The sequence below is a fragment of the Ovis aries genome, chromosome 2, assembly GCF_016772045.2.
Source record: "Ovis aries strain OAR_USU_Benz2616 breed Rambouillet chromosome 2, ARS-UI_Ramb_v3.0, whole genome shotgun sequence".
Lineage (NCBI taxonomy): Eukaryota > Metazoa > Chordata > Mammalia > Artiodactyla > Bovidae > Ovis > Ovis aries.
The window spans coordinates 61,690,168-61,714,828 of NC_056055.1; the positions used below are offsets into that span (position 1 = coordinate 61,690,168).

Below are 24,661 nucleotides of genomic sequence, written 5' to 3' on the forward strand. Positions count from 1 at the left end.
TATTCATATTTTCCATTAAGAAACCACTTGTGGGACACTTAATGTAAACTGCTCAATGCGGATCTACTTTTAAATTCCTGGCATCATATTCATGGAATATGATGGGAAAAGAGTGACACAATCAAGTAAGCACTTCTCTATTTCTAGTTTATTCTTTAGTTTTTAACCATATTCTTTTTTTCCTCTCTCCTTGAAAAACCACAAGGTATTAGAACAAGTTACTTGTTGGCCACTGGGATGTTATGGGGATGAGTACAAACTTGGTAATATATATCCTTGTTCCTGTTCCATATATTCTTGGTAACATATAATTCTCAAGGCATTAATTTTCTTGGTTTACACAAATATATATTTTATGAAACATTTTGGAAAGTGTGACATCCTTTTAAAATTTTTTCACTTTTGTCAATCTGGAGCCCTGGGAATTAATAAAAGAAAAAAAAATCAAATTTACTACAGATGCTTTCATTTAGCACTTTATAGTACTACCATGTGCCAGGCACTGATCTGGACACTTATAATCTCACCAGCAACACTGTGAAGTGGGTGCTATTCTTATCATCACATTAGAACTGAGAAGCTTGTCCAAGGCCATACAGCAGATACATAGTAGACACTGAACTTGAACCATGACAGGCAGGTTCTGTCCTTCATTGCCACTTCTGCTTTCTGTCATACTGGAGCGTCTTGCCTAGCCATTACTGGTTGCCATGGTGTCATGACCAGGATAAAAGGCAATGGCTGTGGAAATTCTCTTGTTTCTCCCTACCCTACCCCAACATAATGCAATACAGCAAAATCAACAGCAGTACCCTGTACTTGCAAAGCGTACTTAATCTCATTTGATCCTTACAACAATCCATTAAGGCAGGGCTGGGTCATGGGTATAATCTCCATCTCACAAGCAGGCTCGGAGAGGTTCAAGAACTTGCCACAAATCACACGGTTTGTGAGCAGTGGGGCTGGGCTCCTACTTTAGCTTTTAGAATCCCATTCTAGGGCTCCTTCCACTACAGATAGTGCTGTAAACCTACAGGAGCCCAGCAAGCACTATATGATAGAGGTGGGTCCTACTGGTTTCCTTGCAGAAATCAACATAAATCCAGCACATAGGAAATGCTGCTCTCTCTGTATCAGTGCAACTTTACACTGGTCTATCCAGTCTTGCAGGACCTCTATATGGTGGTTTATCAGACTGAGGGTTGGGCAAGAAATAAGAACCAAACAGGGCTGGGTAGTGCCAGGACTACCTTACCTTCGATCAAGACAGAGAAGAAACAGACTGGCCAGAAGAACCAGGAGCAACAAGCTTCCAGTGTCCTACTTGTTCAGTGGCTCACCAAGAAAGTTGGGCATCGCTGTGCCTACTCCTGAGAGTAGTACAATAGCAAAAAACTGGACCCAGGTCTTCCTGGGGTGTTGCACATGTCAGCAATGGTCTCACAGCTCAGCCCTTCCAACTTGCTTTGTCTCAGTGACTTTCAGGTGAGTTTAGGATGTACTTGGGGTACACTGATCCCACTAGAGAAGACAGCTACTTGGTTTCAGGGGAGAGAGACCAAACTGAGTTTTTCCAACAGAAATTCTCATTCAGAAAACGAATGTAAGACTAACCCAGTTCTGGGATGATGTTCAAAATACTGAACAACTGGTAAAACACGGGCACTTAACCAGTCAGGAAGACCCCCTAAGACCTAGGGGCTACCTGCTCAGCCAGATGTCTCCCCATTAACATCTGGACTGAAGGGAGATGGAGAGGAGCAGAGTGTGGGGCCAGCAGGGCATGGGGTAGTCATTAATGACCATCTAGTACATACAGAATGAATTAGCAGCACTGCACTAATTCCAGGATCCTCAGTACCATGGATATTAAAAATAGCATTTTAAATGAGGAATATTCAAAGAACCTAATGAGTTAGGGTGGTCCTTGGTGGTCCAGTAGCTAAGATGCCACACTTCCAATGTAGGGGGCACATGTTCAATCCCTGGTTGGGGAAGTTCAGCAGGCTGTGTGGTGTGGCCAAAAGCAAAGACCCTAATGAGTTAAATGGGCTTCCCATGTGGCACTAGTGGTAAAGAACCCACGAGATGCAAGTTCGATCCCTGGGTTGGGAAGATTCCCTTGAGGAGGGCGTGGCAACCCATTCTAGTTATTCTTGCCTGGAGAATCCCCATGGACAGAGGAACCTGGCAGGCTATGGTCCATAAGGCCACACAGAGTTGAACACGACTTAGCATGCAATGAATTAAATGTCTATTTTCTCCTGTGATTTGATAATAACTAAGACTTTTAAAAAGCAGTAGAGATTCCATCTTGGAGTAGAACTACAGTTGAATTAAAGTAGTCAATATATCAACCAATCAAAAATATGTGTTAAGAGTGCTAGAGAGTTGGATCATAAAGAAGGCTGAGTGCCAAAGAATTGATGCTTTTTTCAAACTGCGGTGCTGAAGAAGACTCCTGAGTGTCTCTTGGACAGAAAGGAAATCAAACCAGTCCATCCTAAAGGAAATCAACCCTGAATATTCACTAGAAGGACTGATGCTGAAGCTGAAGCGCCAATACTTTGGCCACCTAATGTGAAAAGCTGACTCATTGGAAAAGACCCTGAAACTGGGAAAGACTGAGGGCAAGAGAAGAAGGGGGAGACAGAGAATGAGATGGTTGGATAGCATCACCAACTCAATGGATATGAGTTTGAACAAACTCCAGGAATACTGAAGGAAAGAGAAGCCTGGCGTGCTGCAGTCCATGGGGTCACAAAGAGTTGGACACGACTTAGTGGCTGAACAACAAGTCTATGAATATAGAAATCACTACTCCTTCTAATAGTAACAATGACTCCTTAATAGCAGCTTTACACCATAATATCACTTAATTCTCACTAAAATCCTATGAAATTATTATTATTACTTTCCCTTTACAGAAAAGTACACTGAAGCACAGAGGTTAGGTAATTTCTGAATTTAACAGGACACACAGCTGTTAAAAGAGGCAGAGTGCATCCTAACGCTACTGGCAGCTTGAAAGCCCTGTGTTCTCTCCACTAGACACTGTGCTGATGAGCAGGATTTCAAGCCAAGTGTAGAATTCAGATCAAGGAGAGACATCTCACTCCACTGTGGGATGATCAAAAAGTCTTTAAGGAAGAGGAAGGGTGTAATCAGTGTTTAGAGGGGTGCAGAGCCGTAAGTTTAGAAAAAGGTCAGGGGTGAGTTCTCAGTTCAGTTCAGTTCAGTCATGTCCAACTCTTTGTGACCCCATGAATCGCAGCACGCCAGGCCTCCCTGTCCATCACCAACTCCCGGAGTTCACTCAGACTCACGTCCATAGAGTCCGTGATGCCATCCAGCCATCTCATCCTCTGTCGGCCCCTTCTCCTCCTGTCCCCAATCCCTCCCAGCATCAGAGTCTTTTCCAGTGAGTCAACTCTTTGCATGAGGTGGCCAAAGTACTGGAGTTTCAGCTTTAGCATCATTCCTTCCAAAGAAATCCCAAGGCTGATCTCCTTCAGAATGGACTGGTTGGATCTCTTTGCTGCACACCAAATCTAGACTGGAATAACCCACCAAGAGGAAGGAGCAGAGGACAGGAAGACTTGGAAGGGGGCTGAACCACATGGGACTCTGTCCATAGTCAATTGAAGGGTTGAAGCAGGTCACGGCCATTTAGGACAAAAGGAAATATCTAAATGAAATCACCTTCAGTTTTTGTATCTTTTTTTTTTTTTGGTCACACCCTGTGGTATGCAGGATTCCCTGACCAGGGATCAAACTTGTGTCCCCTGCAGTGAAAACACAGAGTCTTAACCACTGGACTGCCAGGGAAGTCCCTTTATGTCAATATTGGGACTGATATACTTACAGTTCTGGGTTCAAACGTATAAAGAGCTCTGAACACTTTAACTTGCCCTAAAAGAAAGGAAACAAAAAACACATGATCAGTTTTTTCATTTCTTAATTTTTGGTGAATAGTTTTTATTATCCTTCAAATTCTTCAGAATTCCCTAACTAAAAGCCTCTTGAGAAATTATTTTGGAATTAAATGTTTTTTCTACATAGAAGGTATTTTCTTAAATATTTGTTAAATGAAAGTATGAATAAACACACCTCTGGGGGAGTGATTTTTGCTTCCCTCTCTCAAACAACAGGAGCTACCTAATTATTTGTACTTAGCTTCTATCCTACGTAAAGCCTTTCCAACCTGAAGATCTAAGTTTAAAAACTGAAAGGTAACAGTTTAACATAAAGATACTTACTGGGAAAATTAACAGTAATTACATATTCTTAAATCAATGGCTCATGATTTTATATTTTCCAAGAAAAAGGAAATACCAGGAAGAAAAAAACTACCTGTTGGAAAAATCTACGATTAAGTCCCACAACAGAGTGCAATCCACAAAAAAGTCATGTTCATGAGAACTATTCTCTGTTCTGCTAAACCATGAACCCACCTGCCAATGCAGGAGATGCAAGAGACATGCGTTTGGTCCCTAGATGGGAAAGATCCCCTGGGGGAGGGCATGGCAACCCACGCCAGTATTCCACGGGCAGAGGAGCCTGGCGGGCTACAGCCCAGGGGGCTGCAAAGAGTTGGACACAACTGAGCAACTGAGTACATAACAAAACAGCACACATCTTCTGTTCTGCCAAGCCATCTCCCTTTTTATATGTCCCTTCGCTGCATTTCCATAATACCTGGTATCAGAAATAACTGATGTGAGAGCCTGTTTCATGTGAGGGCAGGAACCCTGACCTGTTCAATCTCCTGGCACCTACCTGGCGTATGGTATGAACTTAATAAATTCTTGCTAAATAAATTTATAAGAACAAATGCAAATAGTATAGGGAAAAGCCTACAAATATCAAAATCAAAGACCTACTTAAAAATGTGACAACAGTTCAATTTCAGTACTGGAAGAACCTTTAGAGATAACCGCCTAATCCAAGAGCACCATTAGGAACAGCGGCTCCCACGGTAGGACACAGAAAGACCACTTCAGAAATTATGTACATTTGAAAAAGATAACTAGTGAGGACCACGGTGTGGCAGAGGGAACTCTACTCAGTACTCTGTATAGGGCTATATGGGAAAAGAATCCAAAAACAAGTGGATATACGTATATTTATACCAGGTTCACTTTCTGTACACCTGAAAGCAACACAACGTCAAAATCAACCGCTGCTGCTGTTTAGTTATTCAGTCACATCCCATGCTTTGCGACCTCATGGACTGTAATCTGCCAGGCTCCTCTGTCCATGGGATTTCCCAGGCAAGAATACTGGAGTGGGTTACCATTTCCTTCTCTGGGGGATCTTCTCCACCCAGGGATCAAACCTTTGCCTCCTGCTTGACAGGCAGATTCTTTACTACTAAGCCACCTGGGAAACCCATAAATCAACCACATCCCAATAAAAAAATTTTTACAGTGGAGTTTTGTACATTTTTATCTTATTTGTTTTCATTCGTATTTTAACATGTTTTAAATATAATGGCATGATATAGAATACATATAGGGGTTCCCTGGTGGCTCAGACAGTAAAGAATCTACCTGCAATGCAGGAGACCCGGTTCAACCCCTGGGTCAGAGAGATCCCCTGGAGAAAGGAATGGCAACCCACTCCAGTATTCTTGCCTGGAGAGTCCCATGGGCAGAGGAACCTGGCAGGCTACAGTCCATCGGGTCGCAAGAGTTGGACATGACTTAGCGACTAAACCAAAAATACATTATTGGAAGCAGTTAAAACCTTTCATTGATACAATATTAAGCATTATGAGGGCAAGTGTTTTATGTGTGGTATTTCGAAGTACCTAGCACAATGCCTGGCACATAGGAGGCACTTACTTAATAATTATTTATTGAAGGGATGAAGAATAGATGAATAAAAGAAAGCAACATGCACTCAAAAAGAAGTCTGAAAACCAACAGATTAGAATAGCACTGTCTAATACATTTTTACATAATGATGGGAAAGCTCTCTATCTGTGCTACTCACACAGAGCTACTGAGCACATGAAATATGGCTAATGTGACTGAGGAACTGATTTTTACACACCACTTAATTTGAATTAAGTTAAACTGGCACAAGTGGCTGGTGGCTAGCATTTTGAACAACACGAGTCTAGAACACGAGAAAATGAGAAGTGATGAGAGGGGACTACATAAATCAACTCCAATTCATCCCCATGATAGAGTCATTTAAAAAGAATGCTTCAGACAGACTCACAGACACTGATGTGGCAAAAAGCCTGTAAAACATTCAGTGGGAGAAAACAAGTTATAGAACAGTAAGCCAAGTACCATCCATTTATGTTGACCACACACATCTTGATTGGAAACACCAATTACGGGAATCTTCACATTCTACTTTACATACATGGTTTAAATTCATGGCTACTAATAAAAGTAGCACGTACTACTTTTATTATCAATGACAACAAAAATGATACTTTCACTGGAGGCACAGAGGTACGGAAATCACTTTCTTTTAAACACCTTAATATAGAAGAGCTGCTCAAATCCCCTGTTACTTAGTGTGGCTGCAAAAAAACATTATTTTTGCAATCTGAATTCTAGTGCCACTTCCAGAAGCAAAAGTGAAAACTCTTTTTCATTTGGAGTTTGTTTTTCATCCACATATCCTTAGGTCTAAGAAAGCAAACATTAAATGGAAGGAGAAATATTTTCTGCTGACCTAACTGTCTAAGGGAAGATTAACTGTCATGATTACATCAAACTTCCCAAAGAGAAGTTACACAAAGAAGCATATGCTAGTGACCAAAATTAATAATGACAGAACTTTCTTGCTCCTTTGAGGGCAAGGCAGTGATGAGACAAGTAATGGCTGACTTTGGGAACAATATCCAATGTCAATGAGCTTAAATTTTAAAACCTGGAGAAAAATAAAATGGAGTGTGCCTAAGCTGCTGATTCTTTGTAACTATATCTTTTGTGACTGTCCTACTATAAAATGTATACAACTAAGAAGAAAGTTGGAGATTTATTCATCTCTATACTAAGCAGAGAGCATCAGGCAACTGTTCAGGCCATCACATGAGGGAATGTTCTCTTCACGTAATGCTGCAGAAAACATTTTCACATACAAATCTTTTACTCAACTTTAATGTTGAGAATTAGCCCCGTAAGGATCCCTTTGAACCCATATATCATAAAAGTCCGAGGCCTTAATTTATTCCATCCTCAAGGCTGAGTCAAGATGAAACAAAAGAATACAAAGAACAGGCAGAGGTTATGAAAGAATACCATAAAAAGGAAAAGCAGATGACTTTCATGATTACAGTTTACCAATCGTGGGTAGAGCCTTTCAAGAAAATGCCAATTAATAAGACTTAACTCACTGATCATTCTTACATCATGTTTAACTCAACTGTGTGCAATGTTCTATAGGTGCACAGGATTACGCAGAGCAATGAAGGGAAAAAAAATCAGGGTACTCTGTATTTCTATAGCATTGTTCTTGTGTGTGCATGTTCAGTGGCTTAGCCATGTCCAATTCTTTGCAGTTCCATGGACTGTAGTCCATCAGGCTCCTCTGTCCATGGAACTTTCCAGGCAAGAATACTGGAGTGGGTTGCCATTTCCTCCTCCATGGGATCTTCCTGACCCAGGGATCAAAACCACATCTCCTGCATCTCCTGGATTGGCAGGTGGATTCTTTACCACTAGTGGCACCTGGGAAGCTCGGTATGGTCTTTGCACACATCAAAGAAAAAAAATCTTAATAAATCATAATGCTGATCAATTCCAAACATATTTAACGAAGGCGGATTCACAATGCAAAATAGTTGTGTTCTTGTATATTGCCAAGAGGCTAAATTAGATGCTTTCTTCAGGTGCCCTCCCTCTTGATCATTTTCTCAAGGAAGTCTGGTTACATGCCACAGAGGGAGAAAGTGGAGCCAAGAAGATAACATGAATTGAATTCATCCTGAATTAAGACTGGAAATGGGCCCAATCTTTTGCCTGATGTTTTACGTGACTCTCATAAACATGAACTAGCATGTGAATGGTACTAAGGATTTCAGTAGGGCTGGCCTCCTAACATAAGCAAGATGAGCAAATTCCCATGACACCAACAGTGGCTGGCTCCTTACCTTGCTAGGCACTCCCTTCTCTTTTCTCTGAAACCTCACCCAGGCCCATAGTGAAGAGCTAAATCTACTAGTCATCAGCCAAACACTGTTTTCCTCTGGAGTTAAGCTGACTGTCCCTGCTCCCCTCATCCACACTCTCCAACTTCACTAAACTAATCCTTGTCCAGAGTAATTGAGGCTGAATTAATTGACCTGAAGTAATTGACCAGAACAGGCAACAGATAAGAGAATGTGCTGTTTCTGGGGTCTGCAAAAAGAATACATATTGTTGCACCACTAAGGCTCTGAAGCAGCACTTAGAAGGACTTGGGGCTTATAAACCCAAACACAAAATTTCTAATCTACTTTATTCTCTGTTGGTGAAAGACTGGAGAAGCTGCTAGTCTGAGCCACTATGACAGTAATAAAAGGTGACAGCTCACTACAATGGATAAACATACCATAAACAGCAAGGGAATGACTATTCAAAATATCAGAACTAACAAACAGATCGACTATTTCATTTATATTCTGCTGAAAAATGTTGGGAGGCATGAGACATTTCAGATGGACTACATTTAAAACGGCTGTGATAACTACCACACACTGACTATGACAGTTAAATCTAAAAACAATGACAATGCCAAGTGTTAAGAAGGATATAGGACAACTGGAATTCTCAGACACTACCAGTGGGCGTGTAAACTGGTACAACCACTACAGAAAATTACTTGGCAGTAGGATTTTTTTTTAACAAGTCTTAACATGTCTTTGAGATCCTAAAAGCATTCTGAGGAAGAAAACCATCCTAATGTTGCATACAAAAATGACCCCTCTCAAATGGTATTACTATCCCCAGCATACACTGAGTCTCAACATTTTTAAACTGTAGATCATGACATATTAGTAGACGGTAAAACTAACTTAGTGGTTTTTAAAAATACTAAATAAAACAGAAAAGACCAGAGTACACTGCACATAATGGAACCAATTATGATTTTGTGAAACTTTTGTTTCACTGGGACTGGACAGAGACATGAGTGTCTATTTTAGAAATTTACCAAATACACATTTTGACATAATGCCAAATGGTCAAGTATTAAAATCAACATTTACCAAAGCTAAATGTTACCTTTACAGAATGAACTGCTGGGAAACAAATATAAATCTGAAATTTTATTCAAAAATTAATTATGATTATAGTTTTATTATTAAAAATTCTAGTAGACCCATTTTTAAAGCTTGACATAAAAGGGCAGGAACTGTAATTCCTCAGAATTGGTAACTGTAGGCTGAATGAAGTTTCTGCAAGACTAAATAAACACTCGCTATAAAATGAGGTCTGTGTAAAATCAAGATATTATGGTGCTAGTTCTGCCAGCGTAGCTTCTGTTTGTGATGATTCTGCCACAAAGTTTGTAAGGTCCTTCCTGCCTAATAGAAACTGACTAGGGTCAGGACTTACCTCCTCTTCATCTCCTGGGCTTAAAGATTTGCCTAATGCTGGGGATGCAATTTCACTGAAAACAATCCCACAGAGAGACAGCGGTTTCCCCCAAATTATCAGGGATCATATTCTCTCAACAATGTCATTTCACACCTATGATCTTAACTATTTATATAAAAATATTTGGACATTTTAAATCCATAGCCTCACAATCATTGTTAATTACCACAATATTTTATTCTCCAATAAGTACACTTATCCTTTCAGTTGACTGAGAGAATTTTCAAATATAAAGTACAAAGAGGATATCGGAACTAAGTTAAAGTTAGAGTATATACCTGTCTTTCAAAGTAAACATTAAGAAAACAATAAATCCAAATGACATGCCTAGCTTGCATCACTGGCATGGCATGAGGAATACCTAAGCAATCTACCATCCTTGATAAAATACAAGGTGTGCCAAATATGACACTGAAGGATGCATTTCACCATGTGGTCAGTCACCCAAAGCTGAATGGCAGGTTTGGGGAGAAATTTGAGGCGAAGGTAAATTCTGTGAACCCCTATGTTCATATCTATCTGTGTGGCTATGCATGTGCGTTTTTGAATGTACCAGGTCACTAAGTAAAAGATACATCTCTTACTGGAGGTCGAGGTCAAAAAAAAATTGTGAAAGCCACTACTCCAGACTACCTGATCAAGTTAGAGATTTGCTACAGGACTCTAAGGAATGGGTAATATTCTTTTATTTTATGAATCTCAAAATTCAGCTAACATATAAAATATAATATTCTCTTATCACCCCCAAAGCAGATATTCTTACCATTTTAAATAATTATAACCAACCGAAAAGAAACAGGAAGAAAATTACTTTAGAAAGGGAAAATTACAGAAAAATAAGAACTTATTTTATACATATATTCCTCACATTTATCTAAGTGAATACAGGGAGTATTGGGCTTCCCCAGTGGCTTGGCAGGTAAAGAATCTGCTTGCAGTGGAGGAGACACAGGAGATCCAGGTTTGTCCCTGGATTGGGAAGATCTCCTGGAGAAGGAAATGGCAACTGACTCCAGTATTCTTCCCTGAAAAATCCTATGGACAGAGGAGCCTGGTGGGCTATAGTCTAAAGGACTGCAAAGAGTCGGGCACGACTGAGTAACTAAGCACAAGTAGGGTGTATTACTCTTCTTACTTTATATCATGTGGGTATGGGAAAAAAAAGTCTCAGGGTAAGTAAAAGTATTAATATTATTTCCACGAGGCATGTTTAAATTATTCTATTCAACAAGCATGATGAAACAGGATGTTTTCTGTTCAAAAACAGAACAGAAGGAGCCTATGTGATAGTATCCAAGAGTCAAGGCCATCACTTCCATTGCTGGGGTGAAAGGAAACAGCTGTGCTCTGTTAGGTCAACATGGGGCTCCCATGGGCTTTGTGGGCTCCAACGCCCATAAACAGGATGGTCAGCTCAGAACAGGCTTCTGGGTGAAGATCTCTATTCTCGTCAGTCCACACAAGTTCACTGCTCTTGAAAATAAAATGTTTTTCTTGCAAAGAAAATCACTATGTGAGTACAGCAATAAGCTTCTCCCTTCATACTTATATTCTTGGATGAGTTAAATCAAATCCAACGAACTCTATTTACATGTACTTTTAAAGGTTGTAACTAGCAGAAAAGACTAGGAACGTAATGCTTTCATCTCTCCTTACTCCAGCACCATCTCTTTCCTGCTACCCTCTTATATAATCAAAAAAAAAAAATCTAAAGAATTTGAAATGTGTCTTGATTTCAGCTGCAGGAATGGCAGACTCATTAAAAACAGTAGCCAGTGTGTTTTCTGACAAGAGGATTCTGTTTATTAACAGTGTGCCTTTCTTACCCATTTTTTCCTTTGCCTATACTTTTCAGTACCTTTCAGCAAATTTCGTTATTTTCACATCTGCTGGTTATTTTTATTTCTTCTCCTCAGTATAACATAAAAGGCCTTAAGAGCAGGACTTTTCAAATGACAAGTTCACTGCCAATATGTTTTGATGGGTTAAAAATTAGAGGAAAGAAAGCAATGGTCCATAAAACTCTTCATCTCAAGACACCTTGCTTCCAAAGTCAGCTTGGGGAGATCTCGGAGAAGAATGGAGGAAAATTCTTGATTTCAGTTCTTGGAATTTAAAGTAAAAAGGCTCCACTGACCACAGCACCTTCTGCGAAGGGACAAGGTCAGTCTGGGGACCAACTTGCGATAGCAGTGCCTGCTTTTGTACAATCTGTGAGCTAAGAATTAAGAATGGCTTTACATTTTACAATTTGAGCCACCAGGGAAGTCCCAAGAATGGCTTTATATTTTAAATTGGCTGGGAGGGAATGTCATTTCATGGCATATGAAAATTACCTGAAATTCAAACTATAGTGCTCATTAGTGAAGTTCTGGAACGGAGTCAGTATTTATATGTCATCCACGGCTGCTTTCCCACCACCATGGCAGGGTCAAGTGGTTATAACAGAGGCCATCTGCGGCTCACAACGCCTAAAATATTTACCATCTGTACCTTTACAGAAAAAGTCTGCTGCCCCCTTATCTGGTGAAGGACAAGTCAGACCGAAGGAGCACGTGTTACAGCCTGAGGAGGCAGCAGGTGTGCCTCTGACCGCCCTGAAAGCAGCCTGGGGCTCAGCCTTGTCCTCTGGGAAATGACTGGCTGGGCAAATGAATTCATACATCCAAGACTGACACAGCATTTCCTAACACTGATACCTCTAATCCAAAAGGGAATGACCCATCAAAGCTCACATTTATGGGACACTTTACACAGACCAGATACTATACAAAGGGCTGACTTGTAGCAACTTTTACTCATCAAAACAATCCTGAAACATAAATACCTTATTCACACTATTTTACAGCTGAGGAAACAGGTTAGGGTGGTCAAGGTGTCCAGGTCCACACAGCTAGGGCAGAAAGGAGGTTTAAACCCAGGCTGTCTGGCTCAGGGTTCACGCTCTGAACACTATGGACATGGCTCCGAAAGATCTGAGCTTTTGTTGCTGGCACACTGGGATTAAATGGATTTAAACAAATTTATATATGTAAAGTACTATGTGTAGTTCCTGAGACGTTGTATGCACCCATGTTAGCTTTTATTAACTACTATAAATTTTTATTTTATCCCTTGTGTTTTTATCTTCACTGGCAAGACAGCCTTATCAAAATCCTATGCATTATATAGGATTATATACATCCTTTATATTATATATATACCCTGTATATCCTTTATATTGGGCTTCCCTGGTGGCTCAGACAGTAAAGCGTCTGTCTACAATGCGAGACCCGGGTTCAATCCCTGGGTCAGGAAGATCCCCTGGAGAAGGAAATGGCAACCCACTCCAGTACTATTGCCTGGAAAATCCCATGGACAGAGGAGCTTGGTAGGCTACAGTCTATGGGGTCACAAAGAGTCAGACACAACTGAGTGACTTCACTTTATCCTTTATATTAGTTTATCATTTATAATACCCCCACAGAGAAGCTGAAATGCTTTTGTTAAGCAAACAAAGCATAACAGCTAATATTATATACCTTGTGTGTGCTATGTTTAGTTGCTCAGTCGTGTCCGACTCTTTGCAACCCCATGGACTGTAGCCTGGCTCTTCAGTCCATGGGATTCTCCAGGCAAGAATACTGGAGTGGGTTGCCATGCCCTCCTCCATCTTCCCAACCCAGGGATCGAACCCAGGTCTCCTGCACTGCAGGCGGATTCTTTACCATCTGAGCCACCAGGGAAGAATATTATATTCTTTAGTGGCTATTAAAGAATTCAGTTAGAGTTTTAAACCTCACTGTCATTTTGAAACCCATAGCCAGTGGCCTCAGTCAGCTCAGGCTGCCTCAACAAAATACCATGAACTGGGCACCTAAACAACAGACATTTACTTCTCACAGTTCTAGACAGAGGCTGGGAAGTCCAGGATCAAGGTGCTGGCAAATTTGGTTTCTAGTGAGAGGGTTCTTCTTGGCTTGCAGATAGCTACTTTCTCACCGCGTGCTCACATGGCCCTTCCTTGGTATGCACAGACATAGATCTCTCTCTCACTCCTTTTAAAAATCCTACCAGGTGGGTCCCAACCTCATGACCTAATCTAACCCTAATTACTTCCCCCAAGGTCCCATCCCTATCACATTAGGTTTAAGGCTTCAGTACATGAATTTTGGGGGAACATAAACAGTCTATAATGGCAATGAATACAGAATTATAGAAAAAAAAAAACAGAAATGCATGAACATATAAATGTATGCATACATTGGAATACAGGTTATCACAGTAATTAATTAAGAAAGGATTTATTATGACCTTTATAAATAAGCTTTTGGAAGATATGCTTACATTTTACAGATACATAAACATAATGTCACAGGTGGTAATATTATATATACAATCAGCTATGTAAAATAAAGATATGCATAGAAGAAAAACTGGAAGGAAACAACACTACAATGTTAACACTCATCTCTGGGTGGTGGAACTATAAGTCATGTTTATTTTCTTCTCTATTTTCTTATCTAAAAGAATATAAATCCCATATATAACCAGGAAAAGGTGCTCTAGTTTAATATCCTATTGAGCCAAAAATGTATGTGCACTTTATTTATCAGCAGAGTATTTATTAATATGAGTTCTCTTTTGTCCTCTTGGACTCTCTGATCTCACTACCAAAAAAAAAAATTATGGGTGGAAAGACAAGCAACTGTAACACCAAGTATGCTCACAAAAATGAGAATACAGGGATCATGTAAGTAACACAGACAGTGAGTAGATTTTTAGGTCAGTGCTGGTCGTATGGGAGGTGGCACCTACTTTGTTTTTGGAAAAATAATAGGAGTTGAAAAGAGGGGCTGGTGGTAGTCTAGGTCAGACTAGAATACAGAGCAGAACGTAGACAGAGGGGCTGGAGGCCAGAAAGGGTGAAAGGTGGCCTAGGAATGTCTTGAAGATCAACAGGCCTGAAGCCTGGCAGGAGAAATGGTGAGAGATTAGGCTGGGGACATGAGTGCAGACAGGCTAGAGAGTTCTCAAATTTTTCTGAGACCCATAACAAGAAACATTTTGCATATCATGACCCAGGAAACACACACTCAAAAACAAAAAATTTTTCAGAAATACTTATCATTACATTTATATATGAATGTACATAACCAGTGTTTAGAGATCAAATGGGAATTTTTCAGATTAGATATCTGGTACTCCTTGCAAAAATAAAATACTCTCAGAATATATTAAAAATGGCCTTGGAAAGTATTCTATTTTTTGAAGAAATTTCTTAAAATTTTGAGCAAATAATATATGGACAAGCTTAAAGACTTCATGAATGACTAATTCCTTAGGAAATTACAATTGTACATAGAAAATAAAACTCTGCAACAATAACAAAACAAACGGTCTTAGTCCTCTATAAAGACAAAAGCTAGCAAGATAACATGATGATAAAAATGTTTCCTTTATTTAAAGCAGAACCCCTTAAAATCTGATATAGGGACAAAGATATATACTATATTTAAGAAAATGATTAGAGAATCTCTAGAGACATAGAACAGAGTTAAAGGACTCACTTCCTACCTACCTAATAGACACACAGGGGTCAAATCTGTAGTGAGAGCATTTTACTACTCTAGTTAATCCTAGAACTCTTGTATAATACACTCTGGATGAGTGAAAAATATTATCAAACACAACAGGAAAATGTAATAAGTGGAAGCAAAGAGTAAGCAAAAAACTTTGTCTCTCTCAGTTCAGAAAAAAATAATTCAAATGTTCTTCTATAGCACATATGAGAGACTCTAAACAAGTTTCTATCCAAAATTATAACAGAACCAAAAACAGGAAAGTGAGTTCAGAAGGTCACCTATAGGAAACCAACAAGATGTCTAAGCTATTCCAAGATCATCGACTCACTAAGACAACAGCCTTTAAACTGGAAACTGTTTCCCTAACTGCATTCCTTCTCAAGTTATATACTAGCGCTCCTTCAAAAGGTTTGTGAAGTGCTCCCAAGGGTCACGCTCCAGGTGGCCCCAGAAAAGTTGGACGTAACACCTCTGTTGGAAGCTACATCCCAGGGCCAGACCTGGCATTGCTGAAGACTCAGCCCCAGAAAGGGGATGTACTCAGTTGTGAGTTCCTCCACCCAAATCAACCTGGTTCTGAAAGTCAACACTGTTTATGGAAAGGAGGGGCTACAACTGGAAAGTCTGGAAAGACCCAAAAAGTCCAAATGACTCCTGGAAAAGGTCAGGGGAGAATCTTAACCCAAACAAATGTTCAGGTATTTTTCCAAACCAGATTAGCTGTTGGGAGGACGAGGGAGTGAGAATTAAGTCCTGAGGATTTCCCCAAAGGCTAGACAGAGACAAACACAAACAGCTGTAGTTTTCTGGAGTTATAATTAAAACAGGATAATTATAGGACCATTCGTAGGAAAATCTTCCTTCTACTCTAGGCCTCGGGTGGAGCTGTGATAAAATTCCTGAGGGTTACATGCTTACTTTCAGGGACTAACCTCAGCACTCTAAGACCCAAGGCAAATTGCTTATGGATTTTTTTAAAAACTCTTTTTCATTAATGGATGCCCAGAAGATCATTTCTCTTTTTCAGAAACATGGGGTCATAGGGAATTTGGAATTTGTTCTTAAACTTCTAGGAAAACCTCTGGTCCCCTCCCTTGAGCCTGCAGAACTATCTGCTGTTTATAATGTGGAAGGGTGGACAGTGAAAATAACTGCTCTGCCCACAGGGACGGAAGAGGGGACACTCTGCACTCTCTAGGGTTTGGCTTTCCACCAATATTCAGTGGTCACCCAAACTGCAGGCTTCCATAATAATTACTAGGAATGTGTCCCACCATCCAGATGCACAAGTGCCCTGCCTTCTTGTCATCCGTCCTAACAAACTGCAGTCCCTTATCTATAAAGACATTTAGGGAAAAATTAACACTCAAGATCACTATAATAATTTTCAACTGTGAACCAAATTTTTTGTGTTTTAGTCTAAAGTTACAGCAATAAAACTTATTCCCATCAGTACAAGTCTAACTAAAACTTATTCCCATTAGTACAAGTCTACGTTCTTAACATTGCCATTATATCAGAAGCCCTGTAAGTATGTAAATGTTATTTTCTTGAACAAATTGGTTTATTGTGTCAGATCTACATAACTGACAGAGTAACGGGTGGGCTGAGAATCACTCTCTTACACGAGGACTATCAATCAGCTTTAGAAAAGCATTGAAAACCCTCCTTTCTGATAAAGAATCCGCCTGCCAATGCAGGAGACACAAGAGACAGGGTTTGACCCCTGGGGCAAGAAGATCCCCTAGAGTAGGAAATGCCAACCTACTCCAGTATTTCCTGCCTGAAAAATGCCATGGACAGAGGAGCCTGGTGGGCTACAGTCCACGGGGTCACAAGGAGTTGAACATGACTGAGCAGAGAACTTGATTTTCTCTCCGTGTGCTTGATTAGAGCTCTCAGGCTCACTTATCTAGACCATATCTAATTACTGAGACTGGGGTGGGGGAGGAGGGGAACGGGTAAGAAGCCTTTTAAACTTTACCTATTACAACTGTTATTTATAAGCTAATGAGTTTTATACTGTAATACCTGATTCATAGCTAAGTTTAGAAAATGAGGTGGTGAGATCTCTGTTTGTGCCTGTCTATACGTTTATGTGTGCATTAGTGAATAGTGAATAGTGAAGTCACTCAGTCGTGTCCAACTCTTTGCGACCCCATGGACTGTAGCCTACCAGGCTCCTCCCTCCATGGGATTCTCCAGGCAAGAGAACTGGAGTGGGTTGCCATTTTCTTGTTTTTACCTTTGGATGGTATTAGCAAAATTAATTTGTAAGTGAGCACTACTTAATTAGATTAAAGGAAATTAAGTGCTTATATAAATTCTCAAAAAAAAAAAAAAAAAACAAAACACAAGGTAACTGGCCAGAATTAATTTCAGTTCACGTGAACTGGGAAATATTCAATATTATATTAATATTTGGTATTAATGTTTAAGCTTGTTGATCTAATTAACACAGACTTGTCTTTAGAGTCACCAACGTTAAACATAATATCTTTATTGTGCCTCGGTTTAATAGAAGTCAAACAAGGCCTTATTATATCTGTTGCAAATTTGTCAGCAAGAAAAATAATTTGGTATGATGAAATTTTTATAAGTGTAATAAATGCTTTGGATGAACTTTTAAAGAATAATTATGTTTTAGGAATGTCTACTTGAGCATGATCTTTCAGATATTTGGTAATGTGAAATTTTACAGCTGTGTTAAATTAAGCTTTAAATAATGGAAATCTGTTGAATAGCTTGGTCATTCCAAATAAAATAAGATACTGAGACATCAATTACTAAATAGAGAAACTAAAGATATTTAGGACTATTAATGAATATGCTTGGAGCTACCCTGAGATGTTCTCTATAAAAAAGCAAATGTTTTTAAAATTATCACAGGAATTTATGTTCACCAATCTACAGAATGCTAAAGTAAGACAGTTCATAATTGCTTCATTCTTAGTTTTCACTAGAAATTAAGGTTTTCAAGAGTTGAGGAGTCTAATTCAAACATGTAATTAGTGTTAATAGAAATAATAAAGGAAGCATTTCGGTATACATTAGGAAGCCGGATACATGTTTTGGGCTATATGAGGGTATATGAGGAATAAAGAGGGTATATGAGGAATAGAATTGCATTTTATTAGGAAAAAGAAAAGAAGTCTGCCTGAGAGCTAATGATTTCTGGATGAAAAAGAAAAAGTAATAGATACAGTGAGGGGAGGATTGTGGGAAGTGGACCCTGAAAAAAGAGTTTTGTACATAGTCAGGACTGGCTAAGTTTAGAATAAATTAAATTGAGTAACTATATTTTAAAATTAAGCTGGTCTAAAGCTTCTCTCTCTGATATGAGGACAACTTTTCTTAAAATACTGGATTGCCTTTGATAACAGATTTTAAGTTTCTTTACCTTTTAAGTGATCTATTCTGTATTTGCCTTTGAAATATTTTATTGTTACTTTGGGGGGGGGGGTTTGTAAAGCTGCTCAGTCTTATCCGTCTCTTTGCGATCCCATGGACTATACTGTTACTTTGGCTAAGTGAATAACTACTATTTCACAGAGATCCATGATCCTATTTAACTGAGTAGATAGGATTTATATTTTTCAGACAAACTTCAAAATCTTTTGATATTTTTCTGACAAACTTCCAAAATATAAATTTTTAATTGTAGTTCTTTTGACCTCCAGCTAACTTTGAAATGTTTTAGGCCATAATGCATCTCAGACAGAAATATTAACTAGTACATTAAATTATTCGGTGAGCATTATTATTACATGAGTGATAACCTTTTAAAATATATATATCCATAATGTATGGATATTATTAATACATTATGGATTCGTACATTATTATCATTAATAATGTACATTATTAGTATATTATTAATACAGTACAGTCTATTCTAGACTTTCCTGGTGGTTCAGATGGTAAAGAATATGCCTGTAATCGAATCCAGGGTTCAACCTCTGGGTCAGGAAGATCCCCTGGAGAAGGAAATGGCAACCCACTCTGGTATTCTTGACTAGGAAATCTCATGGACAGAAGAGCCTGGCAGGCTACAGTCCAAGGGGTCACAAAGAGTTGGACATGACTGAGTGACTAAAACTGGGGTTATTCTAGAAATTACATGGAATTTCAAAAACTTAGTATGCTCTATTCTAGTTATTTCAAAATGTTGCATGTCACAGCAAATTTCTTATCAACTACATTATGATCAGATATTTAATCATGACTCTTTAAATCTTTCTGTCATTTATAGACAGTTGTACTCTGCTAAATCTCAAATTATACTGAAGAACGAGGTAAGAAAGAATCTTAAGGAAACTTGATGACTTCATCAAAAGTTTAAAAAGAGGATTAGAAATGAAGCAAAATGACCCTATCAAAAATGGGCCAAAGAACTAAAATAGACATTTCTCCAAAGAAGACATATGGATGGCTAACAAACACATGAAAAGATGCTCAACATCACTCATTATTAGAGAAATGCAAATCAAACCACAATGAGGTACCACTTCACCAGTCAGAATGGCTGCGATCCAAAATCTGCAAGCAATAAATGCTGGAGGGTGGGAATGCAAAACTAGTACAGCCACTATAAAAATAGAACTACCTTCAATCCCACTTATAGCACTGTTTTATAATAGCCAGGACATGGAAACAACCTAGGTGTCCATCAGCAGATGAATGGATTTTTCTATCCGAAACATTTAATCTGTGTTTTCCAGATATAAAGAAACCCTTCCCCTCAATCTAATTATGACTTACCAGCAGTTTAATAATTACACCTCTGTAAGCATACTGAAATATTTTTCTTTCATCTCTACCTGACCCCTCCATGGACTGGAAACTCTTAGGCTGCCAGCAGCTTTATCAGATAAACTAGAAAAGCCACCTTCTCACAGGTGCACTTGTGAAGGTACTTTGCAGACCTCAAAAAGGAAGAATTTACCTAAGTAGAAATCTGTGACAAGTCATTGGCTTGGCTTTCCTGACTCAGAGACACCTTTTATCAATTGATCACACTTAATTTGTGAAAAAGTTAACCTTGATTTGACTATACTGGAGAAGGAAATGGCAGCCCACTCCAGTACGCTTGCCTGAAAAATCCCATGGACAGAAAAGCCTAGGTGGGCTACAGTCTATGGGACTGCAGAGTCAGACATGACTGAGCAACCAAGCAATAGACCACATTTGTAAAAATGAGGGTAATTTCAGAGAAAAAGAGACGTTTCAGTAGATATCAAAATCTAACTCTGTTTACTGAGGCCTGTATTTCCTGAGACTCACTTCCTAGTTCCTTGCTGTTATGTTATATTGTTGTGAAGTTTAACTGAATTATGAGAACGGCACTCTAAGTCTGTTTCTGAAGCATAACTGAGTAACCTATCTTTGGATGAAGATCAGGTGCTCCATGATCTGCAACCAGGAGGTTAACACCAGGGTATGGTCATTTAAACATAAAGGCTCCCCTCATGCTGGGGAAAATTAAACCATACTAGAGATAACCAGCATAGTAACACTAAGAAACTGGGCTAGGTGCCTTATGGATATAACTTCCCTCAAAGATAAGGATTGGTACAGAACAGATTAAGATGATCCAGGATATAATGGGTCACACCTAATGGAAGTTCTTGACTTAAATTCTTACTTAGGACTTTACTAATACTGCTAGCTAAATTGTTCTCTGCATTTCCAAAAGTGTGACTCTAGCTCTGATAAGATGAAGTTTCATAACCATACCAAGATCAACAATGGTAATAGTGTAACTCCAGATATGGGAAGAAGCAACAACAGAGAATATTTTCCAGGACCATAAAAGACTATTAAGACAGGTAGTCCAGACACTTTTGGCTACTGTTGAGTAACAGTCTTTTATGGTCCCGGAAAATATTCTCTGTTGTTGCTGCTGTTTACCTCTGACAGGGTCCAACAGTTTCAGGCTAAACTCATGTTACAGAATAATGCAGAATGCTGGTTTTGGGTGAAGACTACCTCGTGGTGAGAGACTTCTACTCTACTAGGTAGGACTATTCCCACTCTCAACAGGAAGTATTTGTAGAAGAGATCTCTACCTCAACTCCCAGGAAGTATATTGAGTATAAAGTCTCTCAGGGGGGAACTGTTAGGGGAACCACTAACTGAAACCATCCTCCAGCCAGGCACCTAGTAACCACTTGCATGAGTTATCTTACAACAGGAGGTCCTAGTTAAGCAATGTAGATGTAACAAGATATCACCAACTAGAATAATTTAGGAAAAGTTAAAAGGAGAGAGAAGACACCAGTCCATACATCCTACCAAACTCCCAGAATCCTTCTGGCTGGAAGCCATCTTGGCTGAGAGATGCACGTGCCATTAGGAAGGACCCTGAGTTAGAATGACTGGCCAGAGACAAACAGGAAACTAACCTCATTACCATAAAACCAGAGACTGCAAGCCACGTGGCAGAGCAGTTCTCCTGGATTCCCTTACCCTGCTCCTCTCTGCCCCGGCATCCCTTCCCCATAAAGTCTCTTGCTTTGTCAGCACATGCGTCTCCTTGGACAATTAATTTCTGAGTGTAGACAAAAGCCCACTCTTGAGCCCTGGAAGTGGTCTCCCTTCCTGCAACAATAATGGCCACATTTTGCGAGCATCTTATTGGCATCCATGCATGCATGCATACCCCAGACACATTTCTGCAGAGCCACTTCAATGTTGCCTTCTAGGCAGGTGTAAGAAAAAAAAAAAAAAAAACACTCCACCATCCTGTGTAGCCAGAGACCTAAGTGAAATTACCTCAGACCTAATTAAGAATATATTATGTCCCCATCCTAGCCCACCTGCCATCCTCTCTCTCTCATAGAAATGTGAATTTATGAACTGCCCTTAAAAAGTATTTAACTCCTCCATGTTTTCATTACCATGAAAACATGATCACTGGGAGTAGCAGGGAGATGAGTAAGGGACTACCAAAAATGTCCAGGGCTCTATAAAAAGCACAGGATGAAATTATGTAGAAATTTGAGGAATTATTTGAAAAGTCAGTCTAAGGCAATAGAGATTCAGAATCAGATTTAGAATCAAACGAAAAAACTGAGGTCCAAAGTACTCTATGGACTGACTTATCAAAGTGACCTAATAAGTTAATTTAAAAAAAAAATTGAGATCAGAATTTCACTCCAAAGCTAACGTTCATTTCCCATTACTATATTCTGCCTCTCTCCCCTCCAAATCAGACTTTGGTCTTAGAATAGCCTAATTAACCCATCTTTATGCCTAAATTCCTATCAGTAACAACTAGTTCATCTGAAAAAGGAATTTCTCTCTCAGGACTCTCTTTTTAGCTTATTTTTTAATGTAAGCACATCGGGGAAGACGATTCTGATAAATCAATGATTTGTTTAACACTGCAGGTAAATCTGCTCATCATATGTGAAGCAGTGAGTTTATTCGCAGAGGCCCATGGAACTGAGAAAACAGGAAGCCAAGTGCCAGGTGATGTCAGTGACGAAAACCGGGATGCTCCTGGGCAAGATATGGTTGTAAGGCTCTCTGGGCACGTGGCCTTGGTCCCCAAATCAGAGCTCCAACAACAACGGACTATGGCACTCAGGTCTACCAAAGGTTAGGTCTGAAGAAGGATGGACACCCAATGGGAAATCCGTCTAAGATCAGACATAGACCCATGCCAATCTTAAGGTCACAGCATGTTGGAAAGGCTCAGTGTGTTAGCCAAAGGCCATATAACAGGGAACATATGTCCAAGAAAACTAAAGACAAGGGTTCAGGGCAGACCAAGCAGCATACATCCCAGTGCCAGTCAACAAGAGAGTGCCTGATTAGATGTCAAAACATCAGAGAGACCCAGTGCCAACTGAGAATCAGGAAATGAGCAGGAACCCATTGTGGAGAACAGAGCTCCTCCTAAGTCAGTGTCAAGTCCTAGGGACCATTTAGAGACTCAGTATTTAGGTATAAACTTGGACTCTCCTGAGTAGGAAGACGTTAGGCAAGAACTAGAAGCAGCTCTATTGAGGGGACAGGCTTCCTGAAAGAGGAAGTGGGCAGTCACCATAAGCACTGACTCCCACTCAACAGCTCTTCTTAATGTATACCCAGGTTGTGATTTGCAGCTCCTTGGGTGACTTCGATTTAGAACCTGAGTTCTGAGGAATAAAAGAGAATGATTTATTCCTCAACAGAAAAACTAGGCTGAAAACAAACTTGGGTGTGATATACTATTCAGAAACTAACTTTGGAGGGACTGGTGTTTGTTGCTACACAGACAGTTTTCTTGTCTGAAACACTAGTAAGAATACCTTCAGTTTAGGTCCTCCCAGGGATATTTGACCTGTATTCAGGTCAAGAAGCAACCATTAGAACTGGCTATGGAACAAAGGATTAATTAAAAATTGGGAAAGGAGGATGTCAAGGCTGTATATTGTTACCCTGCTTATTTAACTTATATGCAGAATACATCATGCAAAATGTTGGGCTGGATGAAGCACAAAGCGAGAGCTGGAATCAAGACTGCCAGAAGAAATATCAACAACCTCAGATACACAGATGATACCACTCTAATGGCAGAAAATGAAGAGAAACTAAACAGCCTCTTGATGAGGGAGAAAAAGCTGGCTTAAAACTCAGTGTTCAAAAAACTAAGATCATGGCATCCGGTCCCAAAACTTCATGGCAAATAGATGGGGAAAAAGTGGAAACAGGGACAGATTTTATTTTCTTGGGCTCCAAAATCACTGTAGCCATGAAATTAAGACACTTACTCCTTGGAATAAAAGCTATGATAAACCTAAACAGTGTATTTAAAAACAGAGACATCAGTTTGCTGACAAAGGCCCATATAGTCAAAGCTACGGTTTTTCCAACAGTCATGTATGGATGTGAGAGCTGGACCATAAAGAAGACTGAAAGCTGAAGAGCTGATGCTTTTGAATTGCGGAGCTGGAGAAGACTCTTGAGCATCCCCTGGACGGCAAGGAGATCCAACCAGTCAATCCTAAAGGAAATCAACCCTGAATGTTCATTGGGAGGACTGATGCTGAAGCTCCAATACTTTGGACACCTGATGTGAAGAACCGACTCTTTGGAAAAGACCCTGATGCTGGGAAAGATTGAGGGCAGCAGGAGAAGGGTGCCACTGAAGATGGGATGGTTGGATGGCATCACCGACTCAATGGACATGAATCTGAACAAACTCCAGGAGATAGCAGCAGACAGAAGAGGCTGGTGTGAGGCAGTCCGTGGAGTCACAAAGAGTCAGACACAACTGAACGAATGAACAACAACAGGGCTACTGTCAACAAACTTTCACAAACTCATCAAAACAATGGGCCCCCAAAGCAGCTCCCAAACCCTGTAAACCGGCATACACAACAATTCAGAGAGAGTCCTAAGAGTCTGATTTCCAAGAAAGGAAATATGAGACTCCGTGGAATCTTCCAAATCTGGAGTCTGGAGACATCTGCCAACTGTGCCAAAAAACCTGGAGGGTCTTCTCTC

General features: G+C 39.8%; 1 protein-coding gene across 2 annotated transcripts in view; it reads right to left on the reverse strand.

Annotated features, from left to right (window-relative positions):
• Window positions 1-24,661, reverse strand: part of OSTF1 (osteoclast stimulating factor 1) — a 55,366-nt gene that overhangs the window by 24,675 nt on the left and 6,030 nt on the right. For both annotated transcript variants that reach the window (XM_004004301.6, XM_012122697.5), the window contains exon 2: window positions 3,866-3,912. In XM_004004301.6, coding sequence (XP_004004350.1) covers window positions 3,866-3,912 — 47 coding nt within the window. The remainder of the gene's footprint in view (window positions 1-3,865; window positions 3,913-24,661) is intronic.